Source organism: Oryzias melastigma, linkage group LG6 (genome assembly GCF_002922805.2).
Source record: "Oryzias melastigma strain HK-1 linkage group LG6, ASM292280v2, whole genome shotgun sequence".
NCBI classification, from domain to species: Eukaryota; Metazoa; Chordata; class Actinopteri; order Beloniformes; family Adrianichthyidae; genus Oryzias; species Oryzias melastigma.
In genome coordinates this window covers 22047902-22061890 of record NC_050517.1, presented here as the reverse complement: position 1 = coordinate 22061890, position 13989 = coordinate 22047902, and the positions used below count along the sequence as shown (strand labels likewise).

At 39.5% G+C, this 13989-nt stretch overlaps 1 protein-coding gene across 11 annotated transcripts in view; it reads left to right on the top strand.

Annotated features, from left to right (window-relative positions):
- The window catches only part of shank3a (SH3 and multiple ankyrin repeat domains 3a), a 162893-nt gene that overhangs the window by 65129 nt on the left and 83775 nt on the right, over positions 1–13989 (top strand). For 10 of the 11 annotated variants that reach the window (XR_004948077.1, XM_036212448.1, XM_024281650.2 and 7 more), the window contains exons 4-7: positions 1905–2013; positions 3145–3296; positions 4192–4359; positions 11755–11871. Coding sequence is in view for 10 of the 11 variants with exons in the window: in XM_036212448.1 (XP_036068341.1) it covers positions 1905–2013; positions 3145–3296; positions 4192–4359; positions 11755–11871 (546 nt within the window). In the remaining variant the exon portion in view is untranslated. Of the gene's footprint in view, positions 1–548; positions 950–1904; positions 2014–3144; positions 3297–4191; positions 4360–11754; positions 11872–13989 lie in introns of those variants that run through there. The other variant, XM_036212453.1, reaches the window with a different exon arrangement.

Here is a 13989-nt window from a genome sequence, read left to right as displayed (position 1 = left end):
TCGCTGTCGACGGATTGGCAATCGGTTTCAATATGGTGGTAGACGTATCAGGAAGTGACGTTGAAGGCCCTGGCTGGAATACACGAAGGCATTTCATATGGGGGACCCCAACACTTCTTATGTCCAGTTCCTATTAGTATAAACGGTCTATGATCACAAGTCTACACACTTGCTGACTTCAGCATGACCTTTTTAATGTATGACTTTTGATCATTTACATTGTTGGTCGTACCTGTTTTATTGGTCGTATCCTGTCTTTACCAGTTCAGAGCAGTTTTCCCTTTTAAATTCAGCTGATCAAAGATCCTCATTCTCTTTGATTGTTAAGTAAACATCTTTTTTTGCCGGAATGTCTCCAAGTTACAGTTAATTGCTGTTAGAATTTTTCTATTTCTGTTTTACAGATCAGGAAACACAAAAACAGGAAGTTTATTCCCCCCAAAACTTTGATGTTTTCAAAGGTTTTCTGTAAGATTTTTGCCTAAAAGTCAATAAAACACCAATAACGTGCAGCTGATCGCTGAAAGCTCATGCTGGTTATTTCTTTGGAATCTTTTTCGAGGTATTATACTGTACACACAAACGCTCTCCTTTTAACTCAGACGCTCACAATCACATCCACAATGCTCGTCCCACTCTTGTGTTCATTGGCTTACAAGGCTGTCTTTGCATCCCATCACCATAACAACTGCCTGAAAGCCCAGCTGCAAAAAGGGAGAGTGAATTTCACTCATTCAGTTTGATTCGGAGATGGTGAGCGCTGCACTCTGCAGGTCCTCCCAGCATCTCTCCTGAGTGTGCTTGAAGAGGACGTGAGCTCGGACGGAAAAGCTTCAGATGACTTTGTTGGGAGCGTAAGAGGAGTGTGTGTGATGTAAAAAAAACAGAAGATGTTGGACGGTTTGACTTTTTCTGAACAGGAACGAGCCAGTTCATGATGCCACACATGGTGAGCTGCTTTCTTGTGTTTCCAGTGTTGCAGGTGCATGCACATGATTTTAGGTGCTGACGGGGAGGGGGGGTGACTGTAAATTTGTCACATGACATGCTTTTAACTTATGCAAATCAGAAGCTGTGCTTGTGTGTGAGGAGCCTTTTCAGATTCTGCACATGAAAGTCTTATGTAATGCTTGAGGTTGAGAGTCCTTGAGAAACTGAAAAAGTAATGAAAGTTCTATGGGAGTCTTCTTTGGATTTTTGCATCATTAGGACACATTAGGCTGCAATGTTGCCATTTATATGTTTTTGTTGACACTTTTAAGTGTTTATTTTTTCAAAAATGCAGTAATTTTTAAAAATATTTTTCTGTTGAATATGTAAATGGCTTAATTTAGAATTATTTAAGAGGTCTGGTAATTTTAGAGGTCTGGAAATTAAAAGAAACAATATTTTAATTATGGACTTATACCTGATTTACTTGATCTCACTGATTTTTTATGTTAAAAAAGAATGGCTAAATAAATATAGTAGATTTGCAGGCTCAGTTTGTGCTTGTGTTATGAAACAGCGTTTAATAATTTATGATAGACCCTGGAATGTGTTGTTTTCACACACTGTGAAAAATTGTGGCAAAATACATCCAAAAGCAAAATGTGAAACTGGCGCAAGTATTTTGTTTCAATGTCCAAGGCAAACAACCCCCAATTTATTTTGTCACATTCCCGCCTTTTCCCCATCTGCTGTGGTCTGTGCTGTAATAGTCTACGTATTTCCTGGTCCATTTGATTTTCCTGCCAGAAATAAAACTTTTAAACACAGAAGGAGAGAGCTCTGACTGTAGCTTTCATCTCTGAGCTGCATTATTAAACGTCTCCATCCACACGAGTCTGACATCATCCGTTCACATGTGTCTCTTCACTCATCCTCCCTTTTTCCCTTTTTCTTTCCTTGTCTTCTTCCATTAGGCCAACCTGAAAAAGTTTATGGAATATGTGCAGCAGAGGAACATTGAAAAGGTCTCAAGGTTCCTGGATAAAGGCCTGGATCCAAACTTCCATGATCCAGACACAGGAGGTGAGGAAATACCAGCCTGTCTCTAGCTGTTGGGTCTCTTGTTTAGTGTGAATTTTTTTTTTTGTTTTTGTCAAAAAAATGACTGGCATTTGTATAATCAGTGTTCAGCATAGTTCTAACTGGAGCTGCTATCTTTTGATATTTTTGCATATTTTTTGACTATAGTAGAAGTTTTTCTGCTTGGTGACCTGTTAACAGCAGCAACAAAAATGTGTACATTTGTACTTGAGCAACAGTCACAAGTACAAATGCCACCACGTGATAGGGAGGCATAGGTACAATCTTCAAGATTCTATGCCAATTTAAAATAAAAAAAAATTGTTGGTGTGGTCATGAATGTAGACCAGGGATAGGCAACTCTAGCTCTCTAAGGCCGCAATCCTGCATGTTTTCTAACATTCCCTGCTCTGGCATGTTCTGATTGGCGGGACACACCTGAACCAGGTAATCGGTCATGGATATCAAGACATGCAGACACCCTCGAGGCCTGGAGATCCCTATCCCTGATGTAGACGGGGACAGTCAGGCGTCCGCCTGGCCTGCAGAATGGCTTGTTTTTGTATGTACCTCTATACTACTGTGTGGCCGGTGGCACTTGATATGGAAAGTTGGAGACATTTATACGTCGTCTAGTCAGTGCCGGGCGGTGATCCGGCCTCCACCAACCTGTAACTGCCCAGCTATTGCCTGATTTTGCATCATCCCGGCCTGTCACTGGACTGCCACCGCACCACCTCCAAATGTGTCTGACCGATGTCAACTTTGAGAGAAAAATCAACTGTTCTCTGTAAAATTCTGTCTTTTTCTTAAAACCTCCGTGGCCACTGAACGGCATGTGCAAATGCAACTACTGCCTCCCAATTACAAATACAGCCACCTGCCAAATTTGCTGAAAAACTTGCATTTAGATCAGGGATATGTGACTGTTGTCTTAGTAACATGGGCAGGAAGCAGCCACTTAGGCAGTCATCGGTGTCTGAGCAGGTTTCAGAGACAGTCTAATGTTTTAGTTGATCTGCAATTATACAATCAAATATCAAGCGTTTTTAAACCATATATGTAGTGATATCGGTGGACAGCAAAGTCATGGGAGGTGAATTGTATTTTCTAACTCATCCTTGGATTTTGCAGAGTGTCCGCTAACACTAACGGCCCAGCTGGAGGGATGTGCAGACCTCATCAAAGTGCTAAAAAATGGAGGGGCACATCTGGACTTCAGAACAAAGGATGGTATCACAGCCCTGCACAAGGCCGTGCGCAGCAAGAACCACACAGCTCTTATAGTGCGTATAATGCTCAAACAAACACCCAAGCTGAGACTTCTATTACTCCACAAACATTTATATAAATTGAATCAATGTTTAACCGATAGAGACTGTAATACCGTGGGGCATTTCCATAACCTAAAGCAAGGCAGCAAGATTTCAAAGAGTTGAGGTCATGACTCTTGACAGAAGAAACAACTGTGAAAAAAGAAGCAGGATTATTGCAGAAAGGTGCAACTGTGCAGCATTTCATTCCTTAAGGATGGATCCTTTTATTTCTATAAAGCTACACTCTACAAAGCTGGAGGCCAGAATGCAGAAGTGAACTATAACTATACTGTTCAATAAAATTGAGTTGGAGGGAAAAATGGCTTCATATTGTCTGCTAAGTTAAAGTAAAAATCATTTTCTTTGCCTTTTGTCTTTTTGGCTTTTTACACCATTTCCAAACTAAACTTTATCAGATTAGCAGTTATATTTTCTTTCTGCTAAATCAGCTTCTTTTGGACTTTCCTGTTGGAAACAGAAATTAATCATGCTGTCAGCTGAACTCTTACAGGAGGTGCTTAGGCTTAGAGTGCAGAGGGTGCTTGACCAAATTTTCAAAATGTGAGGCTCAATGTGTCCTGATTGAATGGGCCAAAGTACCTGTTTTATGGTGAAGGGTTTGCATGAATCATCCAGTTCTTTCTTTTGCTGATGAGTCAGACCTGTTGGAACTTGAATTGATTTCCATTCGATTCTGTCGTTGCTATTATCGCTACATTTAATGTCACAGGACCATGTAAATGCGTATGTGTTTAGCTTACCTCCATTACTAATTAGTTTTTTTTATTTTTTTATTTAACCTTCAGAAACTGAAGGGTGAAAGTTCAATAACTGAAGACACTGATGCTGCATATTTGTCCCGTAGACTCTCCTGGATTTGGGTGCATCACCTGATTATAAAGACAGCAGGGGCCTGACTCCTCTGTACCACTGCTCTATGGTCGGAGGAGACCCTTACTGCTGTGAACTGTTACTACACGATCATGCACAAGTCGGCTGTGTGGACGAGAACGGCTGGCAGGAGATACATCAGGTAATGTAAGGACACATGCACACCCAACATATTATTTGTTTTATCTGCATCTTTTACTTAAAAAAATATATCTAAAATATTTTAAAAAGACCCTTCAGAACCACAAAAGTAATGGTGTTATATGTAACTTAAGCACAATATGTCTGCATACAGCAGAGTAACACTTTAAGATATGAGTGGTCAGGTCATCAGTGTCTGCTGCTATGGTAGCTCGATGCTTTAAGTGCTTGAGGACAAAACTCTTGAGTAGGATGTGATGCTGCACACATAACCAATTGTTCCATTTCATGCCCAGATCACGTCCCTGTGTTAATGAAGTGGTGAAGGACTCACAACCACTGTGCTGAACACCGGAAGCAAAACACAGAGTGAACACAACATGGTCTAAATCATTTTGGCTGAGTCATTTTGAGTATAGATCACCGTGACAGTGTTTTAATCTTTAAAAATGTATCTGTGATCATTTCTTTAAGCACAGCTATGACAATAAAATGCTGCAGCTAAAGGGTTAATGTTGTAATAAACTCCGATTAATGACAACAAAGAGCTAAGTTCAATAAAAATACACCTTTTGCCCTTAAAAATGATGGATTTTCCTTATAACGAGGTCTTATGAAACCATGCTGGTTAGAACCAAAAGCTCTTGTGTGTCTCTCCTCAGAAAGTTTTGGATTTACATTTTAGAGAAAGTTGCTTTTGAGCCAGTTGATACAATCCTTTTTACTCCTCGTTATTCTTCCAGGTGAGCTGATGTGATCCGGGAAGACAATTTATTTTTTGTTTCAGAGAAAGTGGCGCAGATAATGAGGAGGTCAACTTTGCTGAACTACTTGTCTTTCTGAAGTTTTTCATGGTTCTGACCCGCTCTGTCATTGAAGAGATAGAGTAACTCTTTCAAGTTATCAAATTACTGTTGTGTCTGTGAAAACAGAAAGAATTTTTTGAATTTTCTTTATGTTTAAAAGTTTAAAGGCTTGATTTCTAAGAGTAGAGGAATCCTAAATACATTGTTAGAAAGGCAGATAAGTACGGTGGCCCTGAAGTGCAAATCCAATAAAAAAAATCACTTAAAAAACATATTAAAGCTCACAATAGCTAAAAAATGCTAAAAATGTCAAATACTCCCTTGTTGTTCTTTAACAGATCAACTTAAAACAAACTTTCCTGATCTGTCATCATGGTTTTGAATTACTTATCGCACAGGTTGGCTTGTGTTTATTTAGGATTTAATAGAAACTATAATTACAAAATTGTGGGTTTTTTTTTTACATTTTTAGACTTTCGATGTTTTGACCATATAGAGTATGTAACAGAAATGCAGCTATTACGATTGAATGATGACATTTGAGTTTTGAAAAGAGGAAAGCAGAAGGATGTTTTGCCTGAACTATGGTAAAGAGATGATTGAGCCATTCCCAAACTTCTGCAGCTGCTGGAGCCAGAAGCTTAAAGAAATGTTGCCTTTAGGAAGATATTGCCATGACAAATAACTTCCTGCTGAAGAAGCAAGCAAAATTCATCATCCAATTAGAAATGTTCATTAATACCTACCTTTTCAATTTTTTTAAACCATATCTTGAATTTAATTTTGTTTACCGAAACATTTCCTTTTAACTTTCTTTAGTTTTTTTGGAATTGTGATTTAGTTTTTTTTTTCTTTTAATGAAGTTTTGGTTTCTGAATTTTTGTTTTAATTTCTAAAATGTTCTAAAATGTATTAAGTGATTTATTGATGTAATTTGCACTTCAAGGCCACTGTAGATAACTATAATAATAGAAAGCAAATCATGAAAGAAGCACTTTAAATCTTAAAATGTCAAACAGGAATATCTAGTAATAGTGCGTACTGCTGTTTCTTGAAAAACATCAACTGCTTCCATTTACTTTGTTAGATTTTTTCCTCTTTTTCAGAAAGTCAGTTTTAAAGTGCAGTCTTTTGGCAGAGATTAAACAGCAGTAAAAACAAATTCAGAGATAAGGGGGAACAAACATTTCAAACAATCTTCCTTCTCCAAAACAGTTGTTTTTATTCAGATAGAGAATCAACAATGTCCCTGTCATGTAGTGACAGCTAACATGCTGCGGATGTGATATTTAAACAAACATTTCCCACACACTTTTAGGTGACATGGAGTAAATAAGGCAGAAACACCGAAGTCACTTCAAATTCTTTTTCTGTCCCGTAAACACGTGTGTCTTGGCTTAGGAGAGATCTAGAGAATGGGAGTTTCAGAGTTCATGAATAAGTAAATGCTTGTGCTGTCACTGGGAGTCTTACCGAGCCTTTTACGCGGCGGTTCAACTTGTGGTCCTTATCTGAGCTTGTAACAGAAATATCGTTCTGTTTCCATCTCAGAGCAAACCCATCGTCTTTTGGGCATTTTTACATTAAACTTCAAGGCACGCCGTTATCTGTAAACACTGCCGTGCCCTTTTCGAAGTCTATGTTGGTGTCACAAAGCTGTTTTACTTATATTTGGGTCGTGACAAAACCACAGAAGTGTGAGCTGTTGTTCCATGACTGGACTTTTGCAGGCAGGGAAGCAGAAAAGAAGAAACGTTAAATATCAACGAGATAATAAAACTGCTCTCAATGCAATGCATTTGAAATTTTTATTTATTGACATGTTAACAGAGCTACACCTTGAGTCTTAGTCCTAAAATTAACAGATGTCAATTTTAAGTATGTGTGTCAGGTTAACTCAGACTAATTTAAAGTAAAAATGGGATCAAATGTTAAAGTTATGTAATTTTAAGTTATTGTTTAGATACCTATATTTATTGCAGGCTGACACAACACCACTGTCATTTTGGAATACCTAAGTCCATAAAATATCTGACAGACTGAGCGGTTTCTGAAAATCTGTTTCAACATTAAACGCTACTACAAGAAATTTTGCTTAAAAAAAGTATATAAATATCTGTAGATATTTTATACAGATGATGAAGATTCAAGGAAACAAAGTTGTTGACTTGTAGAAGTTGTTTCTGATTTAGAAAACAATCCATAAAGGACACATGACATGATTTTTTCCCCTTAGAATGTCATTTTAATCCTCAATCCAACTGATTATGTTTCAGAGCAAAAAAATTGATCATATTTTTTCTTTACATAAATCCTCATTAATTAGTTTTTTTTATTTTTTTACATTTTCTGTGCTAAAGTTTCTGAACAAATGCCTACCTAATTCAGCCTTGCTATAGGAAAATTCTCAAGTGTCCCTTTTACAACTTTGCACAAATCAACTTTATTTGATTGAATCTTCATTCTCTGTAAAATGAAGTGATGAAGATTTCCCTTTTAACGTCAAAGTGGAGGCTAACAAATGGACGCTAGCTTCAGCTACATCCATCTTTCAAGGTGTGATGAATAAATAAAGCAATAAAACGACACAACCGTAGAAAAACTGGTATTTTCTGAATATAATATGAAAGTGAATCCACCTTATTTATTATCTGCATGTGTAAAACAGTTGAGTCTCTCGCCACATATCAGACAGAGCGGTTTCAGCCACATGAGAACAACTGTCTAAAATGTATGTCAGAGAAAACTCTTGGTTTTGTCTGTGAACAGCAGCTTTGTTAAGTCGAAGATGTTCTCCTCAATGACTCTTTTCTTTCCGAAGAAATTTCCGATACGTTTTATTCTTTGGTTTTTGTTAGCTTTTGGCTACTAATTTAGCAATCCAAGTAGCCATACAGGTAGCTGCTGTAGGTCATGTGACCAAGATGGATGTTATGGGCAGAATTCGACAATTTTTCAAAATAAAACTTCCTTCAGGATCAGAAAATAAACTAAATGGAAATAGTCTAAGTTAATGCATGTATTTATTTTTTTTCTGTCAAGGCCCAGTACCGGTCCATGTCCCGTGAGTTGGGGACCACTGCTTTAAAGGAGGCTTCTCTGTAGTTCAGAATCTGATAGACGTACGTTAAGGATTGAAGAGTTATAGTATAGTCAAAACAATGAAACACTGGAGACAAAGCGCTGATTTAAAAGGGTTAAAGAGATGCACGTCTGCAGAAGAGAGTGTGGTGAAAACTGTTGCAAACAACTACGTAATGTTGTACGAAATTAAAAAAAAAAAATCCCCCTTTCTATGTTTAAACCTGCGGTATGTTGACAGACATTTCATCAATACCTTAGCAAATGTGTCAGCTTCTGCTGATCTCTTCTTTTTCAAAGACAATTAAGTGTCAAAGCTCTTCATAAAAGGAACCCAGACAAGGAATGGATAGTGTACAAACAAGTCTTTAAAAGATTTTGTGTCATTCCCCCTACTTCAGTGAAAAAACAGCCCATGTCCTCACTGTGACAACTGCCTTTATTGCTGCACCCAACATTGTAAAATGTACTGCTGTCGACTGCACGTTTTTTCCAAAAACTATTATGCAACTGTCAGCTGTTTGTGTAATACTTGAAGTGTGTAAATCTGAGGGAACACCATGACAAAGTTGCAGGATAAAAGAAAAAATGGGTAGTTCTTATAACATCTTATTTAATTTACTAGAACAAGCAAAAGTTTAAATTGAAGGAGTGATGGTGCTTTGTTGGAGTTTGTTGTCGCTTTTTCAAATCCTGTAGTGGCAATAGAAATTATAAAGTAATCCATTTTGAGCTATCACGCTCCTTCTCCTGGCCTTCCTGCTTTCCTGTGTCTTTTTCATAGTTAGCATTCCTTGTGTATGTATTGTCTGAAACAGGCTGCGCTGCAGAAGAGCCGATAACCAACAACAATCCCAGAACCATTTATGAGCTGTCTCACTGCTGTCACGCACTCTTACTGAGACAAAACGCTGGAGTGAGAGAACAATTGCTGGAGAGAGCTGTTTACTTTTTTGTCAACGACAAAGGACAAAGCTGCAAAGTATAGGGGGCAAGAAGAAAGTAAGAAGATGCAGAAAGTGTAAACGTTTATTTTGCTACAAGTTATCAGAAATGGAAAAACAGGAAATAAAGCTTCTCCTGGAGTAACTTTACAGGTTTGCATCCAACCAACTTGGATCCAACATTCTTCCTTGAAACATGAAATTGATGAAACGACTTGGATGAGCAGCAACAATTCCAAAAAGGAGATTTTAAGTCCAGTTGCTATGATTCAACTTCAAGACAATGCCACCAAACCTTTAACGGCAAAACTTATCTCAAGGAGGAGAAAGGCAGGTCACTGTAACAACTGCTTCCCTAAGACAATCTGAAGAAGATGGACTAAAGGATCTTTAGTTTCTGTGGTCTTTGATCAGTGGGATTTAGGATAAGTATGCAATACATATTGGGTATTGGTGTCTATTGGAGGCAGGCGTCTATTGGAGCCAGGCATCTATTGTAGGCAGGGATCTATTGGAGCCAGGCGTGTATTGGAGCCAGGCGTCTATTGTAGGCAGGTGTCTATTGGAGCCAGGCGTCTATTGGAGCTAGGTATTTATTGGAGGCAGGCGTCTATTGGAGCCAGGCATCTATTGTAGGCAGGCATCTATTGGAGCCAGGCGTCTATTGGAGCCAGGCGTCTATTGTAGGCAGGTGTCTATTGGAGCTAGGCATCTATTGGAGCCAGGCGTCTACTGGAGCCAGGTGTCTATTGGACCCAGGCGTCTATTGGAGCTAGGCATCTATTGGAGGCAGGGGTCTATTGAAGCTAGGCATCTATTGGAGGCAGGGGTCTATTGAAGCTAGGCATCTATTGGAGGCAGGCTTCTATTGGAGCCAGGCGTCCACTGGAGCCAGGCGTCAGTTGGTTGGAGCCAGGCGTCTATTGGAGGCAGGCATCTAGTGGAGCCAGGCGTCTTTTGGAGCCTGGCGTCTATTGGAGCCAGGCGTCTATTGGAGGCAGGTGTCTATTGGAGCCAGGCGTCTATTGGAGGCTGGGGTCTATTGGAGCCAGGCGTCTATTGTAGGCAGGTGTCTATTGGAGGCAGGCGTCTATTGGAGGCAGGCGTCTATTGGAGCCAGGTGTCTATTGGAGCCAGGTGTCTATTGGAGGCTGGGGTCTATTGGAGCCAGGCGTCTAGTGTAGGCTGGTGTCTATTGGAGGCAGGCGTTTATTGGAGCTAGGTGTCTATTGTAGGCAGGCGTCTATTGGAGCCAGGCATCTATTGTCGGCAGGCATCTATTGTGGCCGGGCGTGTATTGGAGCCAGGCGTCTATTGTAGGCAGGTGTCTATTGCAGCCAGGCGTCTATTGGAGCTAGGTGTTTATTGGAGGCAGGCGTCTATTGGAGCCAGGCATCTATTGTAGGCAGGCATCTATTGGAGCCAGGCGTCTATTGGAGCCAGGCGTCTATTGGACCCAGGCATCTATTGGAGGCAGGGGTCTATTGAAGCTAGGCATCTATTGGAGGCAGGGGTCTATTGAAGCTAGGCATCTATTGGAGGCAGGCTTCTATTGGAGCCAGGCGTCCACTGGAGCCAGGCGTCAGTTGGTTGGAGCCAGGCGTCTATTGGAGGCAGGCATCTAGTGGAGCCAGGCGTCTTTTGGAGCCAGGCGTCTATTGGAGCTAGGCATCTACTGGAGCCAGGCATCAGTTGGTTGGAGCCAGGCGTCTATTGGAGGCAGGGGTCTATTGGAGGCAGGCGTCTATTGGAGGCAGGCCTCTATTGGAGCCAGGCGTCTATTGGTTGGAGCAAGGCATCTGTTGGAGGCAGGCCTTTATTAGAGCCAGGCCTCTATTGGATGGACCCACGCATTTATTGGAGCTAGGTATCTATTGGAGCCAGGCCTCTATTGGAGCCAGGCGTCAATTGGAGCCAGCTGTCCATTGGAGACCAGTCAAAGACAGAATAGTGGCTAATGGGTTCATTCTGCGATTAAATTCAGTCACAAATCCTCACAAAAACACCAGATGAATATTTCGGGATTCATTAAAATGATGAGAACATTGTTTTATGTTCTGATTAGCACTGGCTTTGCTCAATAATCCATATTCAGACCAGTTCTTTTAATTTGTCACTTGATTTCCTTCTCCTCCACCAAAAAAAAATCTTTTTCTTGTTGTTGCTACAGCCATTTTTCCAACATCATCCATCACGTTTAGGATCCACCCCAAAATGTTGTGCAAATTCCTCACCAGAATGTTCTTCACCACAGCGTGAATTTAAATGCTAAATCGAAGAGCGTTTCTTGACCATCACTACACAACACAAATACTTTAGACACTTAGTATCTGTACAACTGTGCACAGGGGTGGGAGTTGTTTCTTAAAGGCTCTTCTTTCTTTCACTACTGTTAGAGACCAGCATCTAAAGTAACAAACAATTGTTAGACCTGACGTCTATAAAAAATCGGCATCTATTGGAAGATATACGGTACATCTCTGATCTGTCAAAACCATTGTTGTTTTTTCTTAAGTAAGTTCACTTTGCTTCAGCAGAAAGGGTAAATGTTTGCTGTCTTTTTAGGCGTGTCGATATGGCCACGTGCAGCACTTGGAGCACCTGCTGTTCTATGGAGCTGACATGAGCGCCCAGAATGCATCTGGAAACACCGCCCTACATGTGTGTGCTCTCTACAACCAGGTACTGTTATCTAAATCTACTTTTTATGAGTTTTTTTCTTTTAGTCATTTAAAAAATGTTCAGCATTAGCAGAGAATACGAGGATGACTTCTATGCAGTGTGAAAACACGTCTGTGGTCAGGTGAGCGGATGGTCAGACTATGTGTCTACTTTCTGGGCCAGCAGGGCTGGAACCGATGTGCCATTTCACACAGATGTGGCTGTTTTAAATCATTTATATTATCTAGAGTAATTTTTGTTTGGTTCTTGTTGGATAACCTTAATCAGGTGTTAAATATTCATGGATGTTTTATGGCAAACAACAAACATGCTCACAGGGAGCCTTTATAAACACTTGGAGGCTGCTCCACTTGTTCAGTCACTTTGTAGACCATTAAGGATTTTGGTTTTTACATTTTTCATTTTGTAATGAAGATTGAGCTTTAAATAGATCAAAGTGTAAATTATTCCTATCAATCTACGTTTGATAACACGTAATAGGAAATTGAAAACATGTTGTCAGAGAAAAGACTTCTGCAAATGTGTTCCAATCTGAAACTGAAATCTCTCATTTGCAAATGTATTCGGGCTATTAAGTCAGTCAATTTCAAAAGATTTGATAGGCACTGCAGCCTTGAATCCTCCCTGTTAAGTGTTTAAATTTGCATGTCTGGATTTGGGAAATTTAATTCCATTCTTCTCTGCTCGCGCTTTCAAGTCCAACAGATTTGATGGGAGTAATTAGAGCTGGAATTTTCACAGTCACCTTCTAGTCTAGTTGTTGGCTGGGAGTAATGTTCACAAGTTTTCCAAATTCACTCTTGTGTTATTTGTAATTAATCAAACAGTGCTTAGTTTGACAGTCAAACCAACAGAGGAAAGAGCCTTGGGAGCTTGTCTCATTATTCTTTTTAACAAAAACAATACAGTCTTGTTCATAAATCTTTATTTTGTTAAAAACTATTCAGTATATTTGTAGTTTTAAAGGGAGAAGTGAGCTCCAACTGATTGATGTTAATTTAGGCATTTTACATGTGTTCCTTTAGTAAATACAGAAGCAGAGGGCTTTGCTGTAACGATGAGGTGTAAAGCTTTGTGTACTAGTCTTTTAGATCTTGATTTGTGTGTTTTAAAGATCAATTCCAGTGAATATTGTATTTTTAGTGTTTTTACCATTCTCTTGTGGTATATTTCTGATGATAGGAACAAACAATAAGATGATTAAGATCAAAATTGCATTTCTGAGTATTTTTTTTATTTAGATTATTGAGAAGATAGAGTAGATGAAAAAAATGAAAATTGGAAAATAGCGTATTTGGAACGTTGAAAAAACGCTGAGTGGGCCACCAGCCCCTTCCTCGGCCAGTAGTCCCGCCCACAACTCAGAGGCAAATTTCTAACTTCTACTACTGCTCTGCAGAAACTATGTCCTAGAAAACATCCATACCTCCATCCATCCATCTCTTGACCTGACTGTATTACTCCTGATTAACCTTTTTATTTTTACTATACTGTTCATTTAAATTGTATTTATTTGTTGAAACTGTATATATTTTCTTACAATGATTAATTTTGGCCCAAATCTCCCACGAAAAAGAGATCTAATCTCAAAGGGATTTCCTTGTAAAATAAAGGTTAATTAAATAAAATAATTTCTGTGATGGGATCTGGGGCTGCCGAAGCCTAACGCCTGGTTCACACTGGACGCGGAATGGAGGACGCTTCCATTCGGTGCCCTTGTTAACCTATGATGTTGTTCACACCAGATGCGGAGTGCTGTGATCCTCTGTGGCCAGCTCACGTCGTGCAGTGTTTGCTTCGGTGTCTGGTCAATTTTTTGTGAGAGCTGTGAGTGATTCACGTCAATTCTGGCAGGAAGTGACGCCAAGAAACATGAAAAAATCTGGTATATTTTTAAAATATTAGCAATTTTTCACAACAAAATTGACAATTGTGATTGTATTTTTGTATCTAAATAGACTGTGGAGATGAAAATAGACAAAAAACAGACAGACATTAAGACACGCATACATTTACAGATCAATGTAGTGGACCTGGGTGTGGTTTTGGGTGTCTGATGATGGCAAAAAAACTGTAAATAACCACAGCTGAGCAGAAGCGCTTGTCATCTGTCACGGA